The sequence below is a fragment of the Anabrus simplex genome, chromosome 3 (genome assembly GCF_040414725.1).
Source record: "Anabrus simplex isolate iqAnaSimp1 chromosome 3, ASM4041472v1, whole genome shotgun sequence".
NCBI classification, from domain to species: Eukaryota; Metazoa; Arthropoda; class Insecta; order Orthoptera; family Tettigoniidae; genus Anabrus; species Anabrus simplex.
Window position 1 is genome coordinate 171,648,273 of NC_090267.1, and position 20,545 is coordinate 171,668,817.

General features: G+C 37.7%; 1 protein-coding gene across 1 annotated transcript in view; it reads left to right on the forward strand.

Annotated features, from left to right (window-relative positions):
* mus301 (mutagen-sensitive 301) overlaps positions 1 to 20,545 on the forward strand; it is a 239,331-nt gene that overhangs the window by 180,245 nt on the left and 38,541 nt on the right. Inside the window, exon 11 of the mRNA XM_068226820.1 lies at positions 7,078 to 7,235. Within this exon, the coding sequence (XP_068082921.1) occupies positions 7,078 to 7,235 (158 nt within the window). The remainder of the gene's footprint in view (positions 1 to 7,077; positions 7,236 to 20,545) is intronic.

Consider the following 20,545-nt stretch of genomic DNA (forward strand, 5'->3'; position numbering starts at 1 on the left):
GGACTCATTAAGCAAGATTTACACAGGAGTACTAGCAAATAGATTGAGGAACTGGGCAGAAGATGATTCGATAATGTCAATTTTTCAGTGTGGATTGAGGAAGGGTAGAAGGACGTCAGATAATATGACAGTGAAGATGATCCTAGAAAAATGCCTGAGCAGGGAAAGAGAGAAAGTGTACTTAGCTGCCATAGATTTGGGAAAAACGTTCGATACAGTTAGAAGAAGAGCGTTGATAGAAAAATTAGGAAGGTTGGGGGTGTCGAGAAAGATTATCCGAGCGATTGAGGCGATATATCAGAATATCTATTGTTGCATTAAATTGGAGGAAAATATAATAAGTAGTCCGATAAATTGCAAGATGGGATTAAAACGGGAATGTAAGTTATCGCTGATTCTATTTCTATTATTCATAAACGACATATTGCAAGGGCATGGAGGAAATAAGTGGGGGGCACCGGTAGTAAACGAGTTAGAAATCCCAGGACTGACTTTTGCTGATGATGTCATTCTACTGACTTTAATGGGCGGGGATGCAGAGAAGTTTGAATGCGATCTCGAAATATGCTAGAAAGTGGTCCCTGAAAATTAATGGAAATAAATCAAAGGTGATAGTAATGCACAAAAATAGGAGAAGAAAGAACAAAATGAAATGTTTGGTTCTGGGGGGAGAGGACTCAACAAGTAGATAAGTCAGAATACCTAGGAGAGATTATAAACAGAAGAGGTGGATGGGAAGATCAAATAAAGACAGAAAAATGGAAGGGGCAGCGGCCGTCTCGGTTGTTGAAATTTTAGAGACAAATTTCCCGGGGATAAATTATAAAATATTAAGGTTAGTGTTAAGGACATCAGAGTTAAGTAGAGTACTGTATGATGCTGAATTATGGGGTCTTGAGGAAAAAGAGATATACTGAATCAAATTATTTGTAAATTTAGTAAGGTGGTAATGCGACTCCCACAGTGCACAGCAAACGCCGGGGCGGTATTAAGGTGTGGGGAGTATATAGAAGTGAAATGTTTTAAGAGAATACTGAACTATTGGATGCATTTTAAAAAGAGGGGAGTGGGTGAAGTGCTGCAAGCGGCTTACCAACAACAATGTAAAAGTATGCATGCTAAGAGCTTGCTATCAAAAATTAAGATGTATGTGGAGAGGGTGGGTATGGGTCACATTTGGCAAGAGGTCTGAAATAGAAGGGACAGCAGAAGCCAGAGGATTAAGGAAAGACAAAGACAGGTAGAAGAAAGTAGAAATAGAGCTTCCCTTAAAGCAGGCATTGTCAATCAAGAGCAAAATGCCTTCGGAGCCAGTTTGCTCCCAGCTTTTGAGGAGCAAGGGCAGCTTACTGAGCAAGTAGGGGAAGTGCATGACGTACTACGTGCTGAAGGCCAGTGGTGCAAAGGTATAGAATATCTTTCTGGACAGGATAGATTGCGACACAATATGTGTGTACTCATGTGAGGTTTCATAAGTGTGTTTCCACCTTTATCCTCGGATTACTCGGTGTTGAAGTCTAATCGGTGGTTGCTGCATTTACTAGGGAAGGACGTTCAGCACAGCATAGGCCATCGACGACAACAAGTTTCAAAACTCCCTGGGAAGAAGAGTATTTAATAGTTCAAGAAAATAACACAGCAAAATGTTCAGTATGTAATAAAACATTGAATCACGTTAAAAATTTTATCTGCAGTACCAGTATTCCTTGTGTCATGCCAAGTATGCTAAATATGAAGGTCGGGAAAGGACAGCTTTGCTAGAAGAACTTACAAACAACACGTTCGAGGAAGTACGTAAATTTCATATTATCCTACTCAATTCCTTTTATACAGTGAGTTTCCGTCACTTGTATTATAAGGTTTGATAATTCCCCAGAGATGATGTATTTATGTACTTATATACTTATGTATGTATTTATATACTTATGTATTTATGTTTTATTTAATTATTTTTAACAGAAGGATATGCATTCCAGTGAACCTCCTATTCGGGACAGCTACAAGATTGCTTTGCAGATAGGGTGTACTTTGAGACCCTTTCATTGAGGGTGCGTTTGTGAAAGAGCGTATACTTCCGGCAACTGAGTCAGTGTGTCCAGAACAAGTGAATGATTTTCAATCTATTATCTTATACTCTTCTACAATTATTTAACAAATAAAGGACCTAGCTAATGACGTTCATAGGTAATTATGTAGCATCACAAAGAAGTTCATAGCATATTCACTGGCAATATACGACAACACGGATATAAATGACACCTCCCAACTTGCTATATTTATCAGAGGCGTAAACAGTGACCTTGTGGCAAGGAAGGAATTTTTAGATGTAGTGCCAATGAAACCACAACCGGTTTTGACATATTTGCAAGTCTCGAAGTGACAGTGGAGAGTTTCGGCCTTTCATGGGAAAAACTAGTGTCCATAGCAACAGATGGGGCAGCTGCAATGTGTAGGAAGAATACAGGAGTGGTAGGACGTCTCCAAAACAAATTAAAAGAAATGAACGTTCAGCATGATCTTCTGCCTGTGCACTATATAATACATCAAGAAAATCTGTGTTCAAAGCAGATCCATCTTGGAACTTTCATGGATGTAGTTACTAAAACGACTAACTTTATCAGATCAAGGGGACTGAACCACATAGAATTTCAAGAGTTTCTTCATGACATTGAAAGCGAGTATGGTGACATTACGTATTGTACAAACGTGCAGTGGCTAAGTAGAGGAAAAGTTTTACATCGCTTCTATGCTCTGAGGAAAGAAATAACTCTCTTCATGGAAATGCACAGTGAACCACTAGAAGAACTGAACAATGAAAAATGGATACGAGATTTGGCATTTCTAGTAGATCTCACCAGCCACCTTAATGATCTTAATTCCTCCCTACAAGGTAGAGATCTTACCATTTTTCACTTCTTTGACCGTATTAAAGGTTTTAAGCGAAAAGTACTGCTGTGGGTAAGTCAGTTCATGAATGAAAACACAACACATTTTCCCACTTTCACTGCAGAGTTGTGTTCAGCTCCAAACTATTCCAGTAAAACTTTAGAAGAATATAAAGAGGTTTTAATGTCACTAAATAACGAATTTGAGAGTAGGTTTCACAATATTCAGCCATTAGAAAGCGATCTGCAGGTGTTCGCTACGCCCCTTTCAGTGGGTGTGGAAATTGTCAGACCAGAACTGCAGCTAGAGCCGATTGACTTACAGTGCAATACTCAAATGAAAGATAAGTTTCCAAACACAAACAGTTTGACTGAATTTTATGTTCGTTTTTCACAGGAGAGATTTCCTAGATTGCACAAATTTAATGCACACATTTTAAGTATATTTGGATCAACTTATTTATGTGAACAGATGTTTTCATTAATGAAGATTTGCAAATCTAGACAGAGAAGTAGGCTCACCGCTGAAAACGTGAAATGTTTTTTGCGACTTGCCAGCGTGCGGTTAGGGGCGCGCGGCTGTGAGCTTGCAATCGGGAGATAGTGAGTTAGAATCCCACTGTTCGCAACCCTGAAGATGGTTTTCCGTGCTTTCCCATTTTTACATCAGGCAAATGCTGGGGCCGTACCTTAATTAAGGCAACGGCCGCTTCCTTCCAACTCTTAGGCCTTTCCTATCCCATCGTCGCCATAAGACCTATCTGTGTCGATGTGACGTAAAGCCACTAGCAAAACAAATAAAAAATAAAAGCGACTTGCCAGTATGCAAACGATAGTACCAAACATTGATACAATACTATCTAAACGAGTCCAAAGGTCCCGTAAATAAAAATGAAATGGCGCATGGCTTTTAGTGCCGGGAGTGCCCAAGGACAGGTGCAAGTCGTGTGAGTTGACGCACGTAGGTGACCTGCACGTCGTGATGAGGATGAAATGATGATGAAGACACATACACCCAGTCCCCATGTTAGCAAAATTAACCAGTGATAGTTAAAATTCCCAACCCTGTCGGGAATCAAACCGGGACCCCTGTAACCAAAGGTCAACACGCTAACCATTTAGCCATGGAGCCGAGCAAAAGTCCCGTGAAGGAGTAGTACACCAGTGTTATGTTTCTGTTCGTGTGTTAAATTTGTTGCCATAGTCATCAATGCCATACAAATATTGAAATGTAGCCTATGTTAATGAGTGTGCAAAGATTGTGTACAAATCACACAAATTGTATTTTTTTCCTGTAAATGTACGTGTCCCATAGCTTCAGTTAATCGTGGAAATTTATTTATTTAGGACATATTGCTGTATATTCCTTTGTCAGTGAATAATGTTCTTATCCTGTTATACTCTGTAATCTGTGTCCTGTTCGTCTCACATGATCCATGCTCCAAATTATTATTATTATTATTATTATTATTATTATTATTATTATTATTATTATACCTGTTCTTTGTATGGTAACATTTCCGAGCTGTAAGTACAGTAGGACAACGGTATGCAACCCGCCTGTCCGCTGCTCTCTTGTCACGTGACAGACAGCCGTCCAGAGCGGAGCAAGTAACTCTCGCTCCCTAGAGCAACTACGTGATGAAGTTTGCCTTAATATACTAAATGTACTTAATAGGGTTATACAAGTTTCAGAGATAAATACTAGGAACGCGGATAGAATGATGAGAGGAGGTCTATTGTGGTGGCTTATGGGATTATACAACAAAAGGGGTGGATTAAGAATAAAGATAATTCACTTTGTATATTATGCAGGGAAATGATTGATGACCTACACTTGGTAGGTCAATGTAAAGAAACAGAGAAGGTAAGAGTCAAGCTTTTGAGTGCCAGTAATCAAGAGATATTAAAGAATGGAACAGGGGAGGGAACTTGAATCGGTATTTATGTGCGGTCAAAAAATTATGTGTAAATAAGTTAAAAGAAGTGGGCACATAAATTTATAAAGGATGTATCAAAAAGGGAAGAAACTGCTGTGTGGACTCACATGTGGACATGAATTTAAATGGTAAAGTAGAACAGTGTAGACAGCAAGTTGAAATGCAAGAGGAATGGGGGCCACGCGTTCAGCAGCTGACGAAATGTTATGATTGAATCAGCTAGTCTTAGTATAGTGGGACAGGTCTAGAGTGAATATGCTAGGTATGTAATACTAGGCTTGCTGACTCAATCAGGTCAGAGGAGGCAGGTTTGTTAGCCTCTTTGGGGATGCTGTGTTGTCAATTCTATTCGTGAGCAACCTCACGATCCCCTGGCTAACTCAAGTTGCTAGGATAAGAGACAGGATGCTAGTCTTTCTTTTAGTAGTGATATACTATATTACGTAGGTATACGTATAATGGAATTGTATGAAGAGTGAGAGGAAGTTCGAAGAAGTGAGATGGTAGAGTGTAGGGCGTAGCTGAAAAAGGGAGGAATAGGCCGCCCTATCCCAAGAAAATATTGTCAGAACATGTGTATGTGTAGAATAGGTGGTGGGATGTGAGCTGTCAATGTGACAGTGAAAGACGAGCCGAGATATCTGTCGCGGCAGAAGAATTGAGTTGCAGCGGGCCACGTGCAGAGCTGGTTATCCACTCACATGTAAATTGTTGCATAATGAAATGGTGAGGAATTAGCATTGTCAGCTCTAAGGGTCTGTGGAGTCACAGTTTTGGCCCCACAAGACATGGTTGGTCGTGTCATCCCAGGGAGGGTGGCTTATTCCTCACCAGGGTGGGATGACATGGCCAGTCAGGTTTAGAATAGAATTAGTGTACGTGTAAGGGTGGTATCTTGCATGTGGACTGGTTTTCCGCTCATGTGAGAGGCCACATAGTAGATTTAGTATTTTAGAGTTTAGTTGGATGGAAGGGTAGCATCTTGCATGTGGACTGGCTATCTACCCATGTGGAAGGTCACATAGTAGATTTAATATGATTTTATTCGTTTTATTCTGCAAATATAGGGGTGGCATCTTGCATGTGGAGCTGGCTATCCGCCCATGTGTGAGAGGCCGCATAGTAGATTTAGTTTGATTTAATTTGTTTATAAATGTTCATTTCTGCAGTTATTTTGAAATTGGAATAGGGGAACATTGTAACTGGGCGAAAGCCTGTTATGTTCAATAAATGAATAGTTCATTGCAGTTCTGGCATGGTTATTTCAAGGTTGGTTTGATTTTGGTACTGTACATAACGTGTACTCTCTTAAGCAAGGTATTCTACACAGGACATATTTGAAAAGGCGGTGTAGTGAATCTTATTTACAATACATTTCAGAGTCTAGGCTCCATTGTCAGGTGGCAAAATGATGTCATTTAATTGTTGCTCTATAGGATACATAACTGTTTCCAAAGAGAAACCTATTTCATTTAAGAGTAGGGCCCATTTGCATTATGAATTTATAACAAGTATGTTAGGTCAGTTATGTGTGTGTTGTCTATGAAATATACAGTAGCTGCTAAATTTTGATATTGTTTTTAAATATTAATTTTTAATTTTATCATTGAATGTGTTGAGGATCTATTAATTGATGTCTATACATTTCTGGAGTTTCTAAAATATTCAAATTTATCCCTTTTAGATGTGTGTAAAATGGTGAGAGAATTTTGAATATTTATTACTTTGTCCTGTATCATGTAGAGGTGTAGCAACTGCTGATTTTTCATGCCTATGTAGTCAAAGCATCTGGGACCTGGCAGCACACATTCTCAATGATAAAATTGAAAATGAATATTTAAAAACAATACTAAACTTTAACAGCTACTGTATATCTCATCGATCTCACACATACACACACACACACACACACACACACATATACACACACAAATGCAACTGACCCAACATAGATGTTATAAATTTATAATGCAGATAGCCCCTACTCTTAAATGAAATAGGTTAATACTCTTTGAAAACCATTGTGTATCAGACAGAGCAACAACTGAATGTCATCATTTCGCTACCTGACGATGGAGCCTCGGCTCTGAACACGTTGTGAAGAAGATTCAACAAAAATTGTGACTGGTAATGGATTTAATTATTTATAAAGAATTAATTCACAGTCATGGACAAGGCCTAAACAAAACATGGTTATGTTTGTTTAAGATATTAAAATAATCTGATTTAATTATTTTGTTCTTTTCTTTTAGCACCTATTGAACTTAGCAGGGCACATGTGCTGTACAAGGATCTACTGCAAGCTCAAGCTAGTTTAGTACTTCTGTCTTGCTTACATCTCCTCTATCTTGTCACTCCATATGATCTGATGCCACAAATTAAGCCTGTTTCTTCTGTCTACTTTTCTGTTGTAAGTATACTGCCAACAATTAACTTGTGTTGATAAGCTATAACATTTAGTGTTCATATTAAGACACAGGTGAATGGACTCAATCAAGGAAAGGTGGGGTTATCAAATTCAACAGAAAGCAGAATTACGCATATTACTGGGCCCAAAAAGGAAGAAACCTGTGGATCGATGTATATGGTTGTTAAGTTAGTAAACCTAATATAAATTAATACCCTTAGAATACAAATCAAGAACTTGTGCGATTCATCAAGGTTAAATATTTGCGTGCAAAGTAGAGCAGGTTGCATAATAGTAAACAAAGCAGTAGAGCAAAGGAAAAGGGGCTAGACTGAAGTCCTTACTTAGAATAGATATATCCCGTATTTACTCACATATTAGACCCCCCTTTTTTTTTTCAGCCAAGAAAAGTGGGGGAGGGGTCCAATATGCGATAAAAGGCAGTATTTCTAAATTTAAAAAGAGTGAATGGTGAACACATGACTTTTAGGCTTACATATAAAGTAAATATAGTCAGTTTTAGTTACCGTACTTTTATATCACATCATTTGTTTCATCTGATTACCTCCTCTGATGAGGTTGACATCAGAACGGGCATGCGGTCGTAAAAACTCTCTATGAAGATTCATCTCACTTCATACTCGACCCCAGAGAGAAAAGGGATAAGGGTACCGTATTATGCAATGTTAGTACGCAAGAACTTAATTGCAGTCGTTTGTGTCTGTCAGTTAAGCAGTAGGCCTACCACACAATAAACCCGATCATTGCTTTCATTTGTATCGTCGTCTTGTGCCACCAACTTCCCTGCTACCGGCATGTCGTCATTCCAAATAACGTCATCTTCACGGCAATTGCGAGTATTCGAGATGGAGATCGCATCTTTCTGCAACTTAAAAAATAGTTCCGTTCCCAACTATAGAGTCCAAACAGTGAGAATCTATTCACAAATGGTTTCTGGAGATGGTCTTTGTTATTCCCAGTTGGTGTATGTGTAGCAGAAGCCACCCCTTCTCAATAAAGCCATGCTGCAAAAAGCGTGCCAACCCACCAACTGATAACTAGCGTATGTTACGAGTTGTACTTCTGAGTGTAATACATAGTGACTGGAAGCATTCTTTGGATAAGTGCGGCTATTGAAAGCCAGACCTTTATTTCTAAGTATACATATTGTCCACATTCTGGAAAGTCAGGGAAAAAAATTTTGGTCAGGGAAATAGACAAAAAATCTGGAAAGTCAGGGAAATCTTCCCCGATGATGGATTTGAGGAGATATTTTTAGGCTCTGGCCTGTTGTGACCCAGGCTATTGTAGCATTTCTTTTTCAGGTATTTTTTCACAAGAAATGCATAACATTTCTACAATTTTTGTATGCCGTAGTGTCATTTCTTTCAACCATTTTTATGTTCTTTTTTTATTTCAGTTCTAGGATGCTTTCTTGAAACTCATGACAATGGCTAACAAGCAGTGTACATTTAATAAATTTTGGCTAGACAGTAAAGTGTTTCCCGAACTGAGTGGTTGGTTGGACATATTGGTAAATGATGCAACTTCAGCTTATGGTAAAGTGTGTTGTAAATTGTTGAAATTTAGTAATATGGGTAAACAAGCAGTCATTTCTCATGCTAAAGGACCTACTCATATAAAATACATGAGAGCTATTCTTTGCAAAGAATACCTCTACTCCATCTCCACTTGAGGATACACAGCCAAGAGTTAGCACTACATCCACAGCTACGAAGGAATTAGCAGTGCCAGGAACAAGCCAGAATAGTTTAAAGACTTGCATTGTGAGTAAAGATGATATTATATCAGCTGAAGCCATATGGACTCTCCAGGTTGTCACTGGAAAAATGTTTCTCACCTCTTGTGATGAAACCTTCGCAGCATTCAAAAGAATGTTCCCAGACAGTAAAATTGCTCAACTTTACTATGGGCAAGACTAATGGATTAGCCCCATATTTTAAAGAAAGTTTGCAAAATTACTTAAAACAGTGCTCTGACTACATTGTTTGTTTTGATGAATCATTAGACAGATACTTGGATTGTCCTTACCTTTAGGTAATATTTTGTAAATCTCAGTGGATGGGCCAAATGTTAACCTTGGTTTTATTTAAAAACTTGAAAATAATTTGCAAGTGCTAAACCCCAAGGCTAAATCTTTTCTTGATATAGGCATATGCAATTTGCATACAGTGAATTGAGCCATAAAAATTGGGATCTCCAAAACTGACTGGGACCATTTTAATTTTTTCAGATCACTGCGCAATCTTTTTAAAGATAGCCCTGCTCGACGTGCTAAATATACAGACATAACCACAAGCACCCCATTTCTTTACAAATTCACTGCAATAAGATGGTTGGAAAATGGATGCTGTATTGATCAAGCTCTTAAAATATATGATCACATTGACAAATCTGTGAAGGAGTACACTGGAAAAAAAAAAAGGGAAAAAAACCTTCAATACCCTAGAGAAGCTGGGAAGAACTCACTACTTAAGGCAGAATTAAGTGCTTTTAGAAGTATTTTGCCAAAAGTTGAACCTTTCCTCAGAAGATTTCAAATTCAGAAACCTGTGGTACCTATGACTGATTTGTCTTCAAATTTGAAAACAGTTTTGAATATAGACATAGACTAATTGGAATTCATTATATTCACCTACATTAGAAACACAAATTAATTACTTTTGATCACAAGAGTACTTTAAATCCACATGAAATAGTATTAGATCGCTGTGGTAAAATAATTTTACTTTTATATTTTAATTATTCTATTAAGAAGTTTCGTTTTAGTTTGTTCCTTGGATATGATAAAGGTATATGTTAGGCCTATGTGTTACCTTTAAACAATTTGTTTTCATATATAAAGTGCCCATCAGAGTAATTGTTTTTCCATACATAATTGAATAAAAAGGAAGGGGAGAGAGAATATTAAGTGAGCAAGAGGGGATTGGTGGAGGCTGAAATTTCCTGTTTTTGTTCGTTGTAAAACATACCGTTCGCCAAATTAACTTGTCGCTCAGTTTTCATGAGTGAGTGAAATTTTTCTTAGTAGGTCAGGGAAAGTCGGGGAAATGTGGGAGAACGTTTCTGTGGACACTATTATATACTTCATGCTTGTTCTCTACCTTTATCACATCAGGATTTACCTAAACAGCTGTAATTGAGATGAGAGAGACCACATTGTTTAGGTTAGGTATGCTAGTAAGTATTACATGTTAAAAATCACATGAGTGGTCCGTATTGAAATGTACATTTATTCAACAATGATACAAAAGTTTATTGAGATCCACCTATTCAATACACATTGGGTTCTTAAAAATAAAGATTTACATCTTTCATACTAATTCAACGGGACATGTTTCGCCCATTGTATGGGCATCATGAGCCGTAATCTCGTGCCTAAAAGATAAAGATCTGGATCCTGATTGCTCTAGTCAAAATGTTACATAGAGAAACATGTGTTGTAAAAATGAAGAAAACTTGTTGTGAGTTCCTAAATGACAATTTACACAATTAAAACATGTTTAAAAGTATGTACGAGTAAAATGAGTAATGTTGGTGCAACCTTACATTAAAATCCTTAAAACATTTTTAAAAATAGCCAAACTGTCCTCGTTTTCATGAACAGTAAGAAAGTCTACGGCTAAAATTATGACCTTGAGGTACAACATCAAAATGAATGGAATCTGGTTAAAGGCATCTCAAATTGAAGTCGTAGAATGGTTACAGTGAGCCTTAAGTGGCTTATTCATTTAAAGAAGACATTAAATATTCTTGTAGAAAGCTTATAGTATTATCATAGAGTATACAGGTGTATGACTGATGGAGTTGTTGCTGTTGTTATTAAACCCATATTTGTGAGGTGTGGATGTTGAGAACGGCTATTGATGGATGTGTGGTGAAGAATCTGTAATGAGAGGAGGGTAGAAAGACTTTACGGTTAAAGAAAAGACGACTATATTTGGCAAGAAATGCTGTGTATACATTTACTTACCCTCTCGATTTTTGTGGTATGAACTAGTTGCCTTTGCAACGTCAGAATGAGTGACGCTTGCATTTCTTGTATTGTATCTGTGTGTTATTGCGGGAGGGGGTTGGTATGGTGCAGGAGAGGAGGTGGGCGGAGCGTTAAGCTTACGCGCTGTTGGCTGTGGGAGGTTAGTAGGTGTGGACTTGGAGGGAGTTACCTTTAATGGAATGGTGGGAGCTGTTGTGGATGTTATTTTAAGATTTTTAAGAATTTTGTTTTGATTTAAATTTAGTGATTGTAACAAGTTGGATAAAACCTCGTGTAAGGGATTTTTTACTTCAGTTAAGTCATTGAGATTAAGGGTTTTGTTATAGTATTGATCTAAATAAATATAAATGCTTTCTAATTCATTCATTAATTTCCCTTTGCCTACTCTTTTGATAATTGTGAGGTCCTGTTCGATAGTTGTAAAATTATGCCCTGTATCTTTCATGTGAGAACTCATGTCCGAGTGCTCTTGATATCGTGTAAAGAACCTCCGGCCTGTTTGCCCAATATATGAAACGTCACATTGCGTGAATTTGAGTCTGTATATGCCTGAACTTGAATAGATGCTACTGTTTGAGTTGAGTGTGTTGTGATTGAGAAACACATTGCGGTTAGTGTTTGTTGTCCTAAAGGCAATGTTGATATTTTGCTTTTTTAAGGGATTTGTTGCCTGGTAAATACCTGGATTATTGTAGGTGAAAGTGGCGAACTTAGATTTTTGGGTTTATCTGGGACGAGGTTTGTTGCTAATTTAAGTTTAATCTTGTTGATTATTCGGTTAACTATTTCTGTTTTAAAACTGTTGAGTTTTGCCAAATTCTTTATATAATAAATTTTTGTTTTGAGGTTCTTAGGTGTTAGAGGGATTTTTAAAGTTCTGTAAATTAAACTGTTTATGGGAGTTAGGGTGTACTGATGAATTTTTAATTGTTAGTGGGGTATGAATAGATTTTCTAAAAATTTGGAAATGGAATGTATTCTTATCTCATGTTACTGTGATGTCTAAAAAGTTGATGGATCCGTTGACCTCGTCCTCTTTGGTGAACTTTACCTTTTGGTCGAGGTTGTTTAAAAAATCTAAAATTTTGCTACTATTATTAAGATTATCGATTATTGCAAAATGTATAGTCTACATACCTTAGCCACAGTCTGAGTCCCTTTATTTTTATGTTATTTTGTGCTGGTCTAACGAATCCATGTATGTGTCGGCCAAGATGATAAATTGGTGATAAATTTTGCCATTGAATGTGAAATAGTTATTCTTTAATACAAAGTTTAGAATCTTAATAAACTCATCTATTTCAAATGTGCTTAGATTACTGTGTTTGGAAAGGTTTTCCTTAATAATGTTTACCGTTTCTTTTGTCGGCACGTTAGAATACATGTTCGTAATATCATAAGAGTACATAATGTGGTTGGGTAGTAAAGTAAATTGCTTTAAAATATCACAAAAGTCAACCGAGTTCTTTAACAGGGATTTGTTATTAAATCGATGATGTCTTTTGAGAAAATGGTGGTACGTTGAAGTCTTATAATGGTAATTCTAAATTCCCATGAAGGGAATTAGATATTTTTCCACCAATAGAGCAGATCAAAAATTAGATGTATGGCTTTTCAGGCGTTTGCTCTATTAACCAGCATTTCGTCTTAGGCCTGACACTAGACTCGTCAGAGTGGGATGTGTCAGACCCTACCCACTTATGCTGGGGTGTATGCAGGTGAACTTATCAGAAGCCTCTTATGTGGCACAGTCTGATAACTGCATACGGGATATAAGAAATGTGAAGTTGCTCTACATATTCATTGCTGGTACGAATTCCACTCCAGCCATTGACTGAAAATGTGCTTCAAGTTCATATGGTGCTTTTCTGATTATTAGCTTGAACTGTTCACTGGGCAGTGTTATAAAGTTGTAGAGAAATGATGTATGTACATTGCCCAACATCGCCTGTAGGTGACACCCCCTCAATTTGTCACCATGATGACTTACAAAATGTTTTGCCTTGAAAATAAGTTTTTCTAAATTCAAATAAAGTGTTTTACAGAAAATCACTTGATTTTTATTTTTAACCTAACTTTGGGAATTGACGGGTTAAGAAAAGGAATAACTATTCCTTGAATTTATTTGGAAGATGTCTTCCATTTATCATGTATGCTTTCACTGACATGTCTTAATGTAGACCAAAACAAATAACTGGAGCCTGTCACCAGAAGGCGGGCACACTGCACAGCCCTGTGTCAGCAGCGTGGGGAGGTACAGGCTGACTGAGGTGAAGAGACTTGCGATTGCGTGCACAGGTATTTCTAGCATAGGTAGTGCTTTTATGATGGGCAAGGTTCGACAGCCATGCTTTAAGCTGTAGAGATATTCAGTACATTCTGGAACAGTATTTACAATGCTGTTCCCAATATAGCGTATTAATATTTCTGTGTGGTCAAGTGAACTATCAGGGTGTCTACTGATGCTGGAAATACTGGAAGTACTGGAATTTAATATAGATACTGGAAATATACCAGAATTTTGAACCATATACCACAAAAATGATCAAATATACCAGAATAGATATTAAAATTCCTTATAATCTACCCTGGATATTTGCACTTCAAAAGTCCAGGTAATGAGAACATTGGATTCGGTTGGCATTATAACTTAAAGTGATTTTATTGAAAAGTAATACTTACGTAGTACAGTAGTAACAGTACAGTTACTAGAAGAATAACTTGCGATTTTCTCTAATTACCCGGCGTCAGGACGAGACGCCTTCATCGCCCAGCATCTCTCTTGGTGTTGTAGACAGTCACTAACTTCCCCTTTTCTACTAATACTGTTTTCAGTTTCTGCTCTTTTTTTTTTTTCAAGTATAATAACAATGGATGCCTTATATTTTATGCTATACTTCAAGTAGCCTATATTATGCATATAACGTGCCATCCGTTGTTATTTATTTACTTACTACCGAGCTCGATAGCTGCAGTCCCTTAAGTGCGACCAGTACCCACTATTCGAAAGATAGTGGGTTCGAACCACACTGTCGGCAGTCCTGAAGATGGTTTTCCGTGGTTTCCCATTTTCACACCAGGCAAATGCTGGATCTGTACCTTGAGACCACGGCTACTTCCTTCCCACTCCTAGCCTCTTCCTGTCCCGTCGTCGCCATAAGACCTATCTGTGTCAGTGCGACGTAAAGCAACTTATAAAAAACTTACATTGGTGTTGCACTTATTCTTCAGAGACAATGAGTAAAATAAGAGGAAAGCCTTCTTTCGAAGATGGCTGGTTGGACAGAACAATAAATTAAAATTGGAATTGGCTTCAGAGAGTGGAAAGTGATAACTATAAAGGGAATTGCTCTTTGTGTAGAATTAGTTTTGGTATTAGCAACATGGGGGTGTCATCAGTTCGATCTCATGCCAAAGGCAAAAGGTACGTCAAAAGAGTAAACGCTTCAATTTCAAGCAAAAATCTGTTTCGCATGATACCTGCCAAGGAAGCAACTACAGGTTCTGTTCATGTGAATGCTGCTCCATCAACTACCAACTCTGTTCCAGTGAAAGCTGAACTTTGTGAAGTGCTAATGTCAATTGTTAGTGATAAGCATACTTGTGTTGTGCCTAGAAGCACTCTTAACAATTTTATCATCAAGGATAAAGCTGTTACTGCAGAAATATTGTGGGCTATTACTCAAGTTGTGACCCATTCTTCTGCCAGAAGTTTTGGCATTTGTAGTGATCTTTTTAAAATCATGTTTCCCGACAGCAAAATTGCGAAGAAGTTGCACAACAATAATCTTGGATACCTAGTTACATATGTACTGGGTCCATACTTCCAAAAAGAATTGACAAACTTGGTTAAAGAGTGTCCTTGCTTTTGTATTTCTTTTGATGAAAATCCACAGCCTGTTTCCAGTCATCCGACCGGGTCAGGAATGGAATTAAGCCCCCATCTAGCGGCGAGGATAAGAATTGTACCGACTGCCAAAGCCTGTCGCACTCCTCTGGGACAATTATTAATGAATGACAGATGAAATGTTAGTGGAGAGTGTTGCTGGAATGAAAGATGTCAGGGAAAACTGGAGTACACATAGAGAAACCTGTCCTGCCTCCACTTTGTCCAGCACAAACCTCACATGGAGTGACCGGGAATTGAACCACGGAACCCAGTGGTGTGAGGCCAGTGCGCTGCCACCTGAGCCACGGAGGCTACCTGTATTTCTTTTGACTAAAGTTTAAATTTTCTCGCTCAGAAGGGTCAAATGGATGTGGCTGTTAGATTTTGGAATGGAAACTTAGTTCAAACAAAATATCTTACATCTGTATTTTTAGGTCATGGTACTGCTGAGAACCTTCTGATGACATTTTTGCAAAACTTGAAAGACTCTGGTTTGGATGCGAAAAAGATGCTGAAGTTTTTGAAAGATCTAAAGAAGAACTTAGGTAATTCACCTTCACATCCGGATCTGTTGGATTTTGGTACCTACTCTTTGCATACTATTCATGGTGCATATAAAATGGCACACAACAATTCTGAATGGAACATTCTCAGATTTTTGCGCTCTCAACATTACTTCTTCAAGGACTTTCCAAGTAGGCGTGCAGATTACAAACGCATAACAGGATCACATCTCTTTCCTCTGAAGTTCTGCTCTATCAGATGGGTCGAAAACTCAAAAGTTATTGAAAGAGCTGTGGAAATGCTGCCACATATTAAGAAGTATACTAATGGTTTTGAGGAAAAACCTCCTACATCAGAAAACTTTGGAATTATAAAAAGTTTCGTAAGAAATTATCTGCTCCCAACACAGTTGCAATTCATGTGTTCCGTTTCCCTTGAACTAAAACAGTATCTCTCTAAGAATCAGAGTAATGATCTTCTTTTGCCTTTTATGTTCGCTGATCTAAGTACTACCAGATTTTAGAGTCAGCAAATACTAGTAAGAAACATCTCTCGATTTATTTGAAGAAAACAGAAAACCTCAAGCCCTTCCATGCTGTTGACATTGGATTTGCAGCCTCAGCAGCTTTAAGAATTAAGGGAATAAAAGATTTGAAAGTTCTTCAGTTCTATGGAGACTGCAGAGAATTTCTTGTTGATATTTAGATTTTTTGTCAAAAGCCCTCTTGCTTTCAAGTTTGTTAGAGGTGCCAGCTGCTTCGATCCTGCAATTATGACCAATTCGTCTATTAGGGCCTGCAGGGTAACTGCTGCATTAGAAGTTCTTGTTAACACAAAACAATTATCTCCTATGGAAGCTGATGTTGCAAAACGAGACTACTTAGATTTCTCATCAAAGGAAGAAGTAGTGAAGTATCTCAAGAAGTTTGATCCCAAAACCGATCGAGTGGACGATTTTCTTAGCACCACCTATTTTCAACACAGTGTTTCAAAAGAACTGATCCACTTCACACAAAAAGTGCTTGTTTTGTTTCACGGCAACGCTACCGTAAAGTGGGGTAACTTCGGCCACTGACGAATAGTAACACTTATTTTCTCCTGCCTCCTATACTGGAAAAGATGAAGTACTTGCAACAACTGAAATGCACATACAGTAGAATGCCCTATCAACACTCGGTAGTCCAAATAACATTGGCGGGCTCATTGTTGAGTCAATCGATTTTTTTCGCAGCCCTGACTATAGTCTTCTCTGGTAACAGCAGAAAACAAACTGTTCTCTAGCCCCAGCATTTGATTCTCCATTCCTGTGGTTTATGGGGTCGAAATGTAAGATCGTCTGGTATCTGATCAACACAATTTGATGCATTTTATTCAAATAGGATTTTCAGGGAATAGTTTTGTGATAAAAGTTTCCCTCTTCCGGGGTAACTTCGGCCATGCCAAGAACATAAGAAAAACATTACGCTGCCGCGGATATTGTAATTACAATCCTGTTTACTTCAAGAATGCTTTAGAAGAGATTAATAAAGGCACAATAACAATAAGCTGGGAAGTTTATCCCAACAGGGAGGGGAAAGACAGTTTCCATTTTCAATGATAAATAGATGGATATCATTTGACATGGACGATACACATTTAAGAACTTGATTTTCTAATTTAGAAGACAGTGTATTATGAGGACAGTCTACAAGATTGCTCCTTTTCCAGCCGCCTTTTCTCTCCATACAGTTGGGCTTTATGATTTCCGTACCTTTTATGATCTTTTGTACCATTACAAATATTTATGCAATTCAACATGTAATTTGTAATATCATACAATGCTTGTACACTTAGGCTAAATAAAATAGTTTCTTCTTTGGGGAAAAAGTGAATTTGATCACTATACATTTGTTTCACCATAAATTGTTTTAATTTGCTTGTGATTGTTGACACTAGGTGTTTTGCAGGATTTTTAAAAACATTTACGGTGGCCGAAGTAACACTACATCGAAGAAAACTTCAGAAAACTGAGTTAATCATTCAATAATCATTATTCATTACTGAATAACAATTAGAATTATGTTCATATTTAAAAATGAAGAACAAACATGGTAGAATTTATATTATATTTTTCAGAAAATTAGAGGGAATATTTCACATTTTATTTTTAAAAATATACGAAAAAGTGGCCGAAGTTACCCCGTTTTACGGTACTGTAGAAAGAGGTTTTTCAATAAACAAAGAACATAACATCGCAGCCAATAGAAAGTTGGCAGCAGAAGAAATAAAACATAAGGTAATTCCGGTAGAGTTGCCACACTTTTTATGTCTTTTGTTATATCTCGGTATATTTACTTTAAAAACTGTTGGAAATTCATCGAGCATAATTTGAAAACATGTGTTTGATCAGAGATGAACAAAATATTGGTAATTGAAAGTAAATGGGAAAAAGGAGGGAACAAAGATATTGTGTCATAAGCGGCGTCTCTCCCTGGATCCCGGTATAGATGCCGACTTTGCTCGGGAGAGATGCCGCAAGTAAAATAATTAATGACAAAATCAAATTTAAGCCAATTTCTTCAGCTGTAATATAACCGAACACTAGAACGTACTACAAGACAATTATATCCATATAATATAATCATTCAATGGTAAAAGAATCTATCTGATAATTTACAACATTAAATTCATCATATTTTAATTTCGATTTACTATGAATGTGCATGTGCAATGGATTCTTCACTGTGTTATATAAAACGCCACGGCACTTAACACCCTTGAAAGGGCTCTGACCTGCCCAGGGACCGCTGCTCAGCCCGAAGGCCTGCAGATTTTTTTTGCTAGTTGTTTTACGTCGCACTGACACAGATAGGTCTTATGGCGACAATGGGATAGGAAAGGGCTAGGAGTGAAAAGGGAGCGGCCATGGCCTTAATTAAGGTACAGCCGCAGCATTTGCCTGGCGTGAAAATGGGAAACCACGGAAAACCATCTTCAGGGCTGCCGACAGTGGGGTTCGAACCTACTATCTCCCGAATACTGGATACTGGCCGCACTTAAGGCCTGCAGATTACGAGGGGCCGTGTGCTCAGCACGATGCATCCTCTCGGCCGTTATTCCGGGCTTCCGAGACCGGAGCCGCCATCTCACCGTCAGATAGCTCCTCAATTCTAATTACGTAGGCTGAGTGGACCTCGAACCAGCCCTCAGGTCGAGAGAAAAATCCCTGACTTGGCCGGAAATCGAACCCGGGGCCTCCAGGCGAGAGGCAGGCATGCTATCCCTACACCACGGGGCCGTCGTGTTATATAAAGGAAACATCAAAATCATAATGAATATAATTCTGTCCTGACACAGTAATTTGAAAACATGTCTAAGGCAGGATTCTTGAATCAAAAACTGATGTTTATCCTCTTACAAGTTTTTACAGATTGTTTCTTAAAACTTTGTTCTCTAGCAATCTTGCTGCAACAGTCGTTATATGTGGAGCAAGATTCATGCAGCCACTGTTTGTAACTCAAACACTAGATACAGTCATCCTTTTTTTAATATCATTTTGACTTCGGTGATTATTGAAGTCTGCTGGACCCAGAGAGCCTTTTTCCAGATTTTCTGACTGCATTCTAAGGTTCAGTGTTCGTTCCGGAATTCTGTAGTCTGATTCTGACTTCCTGATCAGTGTTTCCTTGGCTTTGTCTTTTAACAGCCTCTCTTAAATTTTCCTCTGTCCATTGAGGTCTTTTAACAGTGCCCTTACTTTTATACTGAGCAGGCATGTTGCAAATTTTTATTTCTGAAAATAATATAATTTTATATAATAAAATAATGTTATCAATGAAATCTGTAAAAATAGTTTATATTAAGAATCGTGAGATGATAAAATATTCGAATAAAATACCGGTACACTCTGAATAGTATTGAATGGTTCCAGATCACTTGTAGAATCTGATAGCAATGAGGCATCTCAGCCGGATTGTTGTGCGGCAACTCTCCCAACTATCAGGGAGAGACGCCGCACCCTTCTGTTGTCATACCTCAAGACTATCATGGCCCAAAATTAGTTTACTCTCAACTACAGTTATGCTTCTGACGTCTACTGTACTAAAAATGTCTGATTTAACCATTTGAAGCCAACTTAATATACAATAAATTAACACACGGAAAAACTTTGTCAGGAGGAAACATGTACTCGCCTCAAGATATCGGCTATAATTGGCATAATATACGAGCAAATTTCATCACACTCGCAGACAGTAGTTCTTCCTTAGAAACTGAAAAACCACACATATTGCCATCTAGCTGTAACGATGGGAACCTTTAGCTACAGTGTATGCGGCATCTCTACCGGAGCGGCGTCTGTCCCGGATTTACCTTATAGAATAAGAAATGGTGTATTATGCAGAGTGCTAAGGAAGAGACAGAAGAACTGGAGAAAAAGGTGAAAAGACTGAAAAAATTAGTCATAAGTGTGTGTCCATATCTTGTGAGTATAAGCTATAGTCATTGTGAATTGATTAAATACATATGATAATAATTCACAAATTTGTTATAAAGTGTAGTACATTACATATATTATAAAGCATAATAACTACTGTATATAGAGTAACATGTTTTGTGTTTTTTCTGTGATGCATATAAAAGTGATTGATTTAATATGTCTTTCTTGTGACTTATTATCTCGAACACATTTTTATTTAGAATAAGCCTGGTACAGCATCTATCCAAGAATGGTTTACTTCCACAATGTGTTATGTGATACTTTTACTTTGGCTGTGTTTACTGGATGTAAGTGTTAACGATGTGATCCTAACAGCCAGAAGTACATTGTCACTTATAAGTAATGATTTATGTTAAGACATTTCAAGTATATTTTGTGTGTGTAATACAGCATTTTAAATTGAAAACAAACAGTTACATAGTATG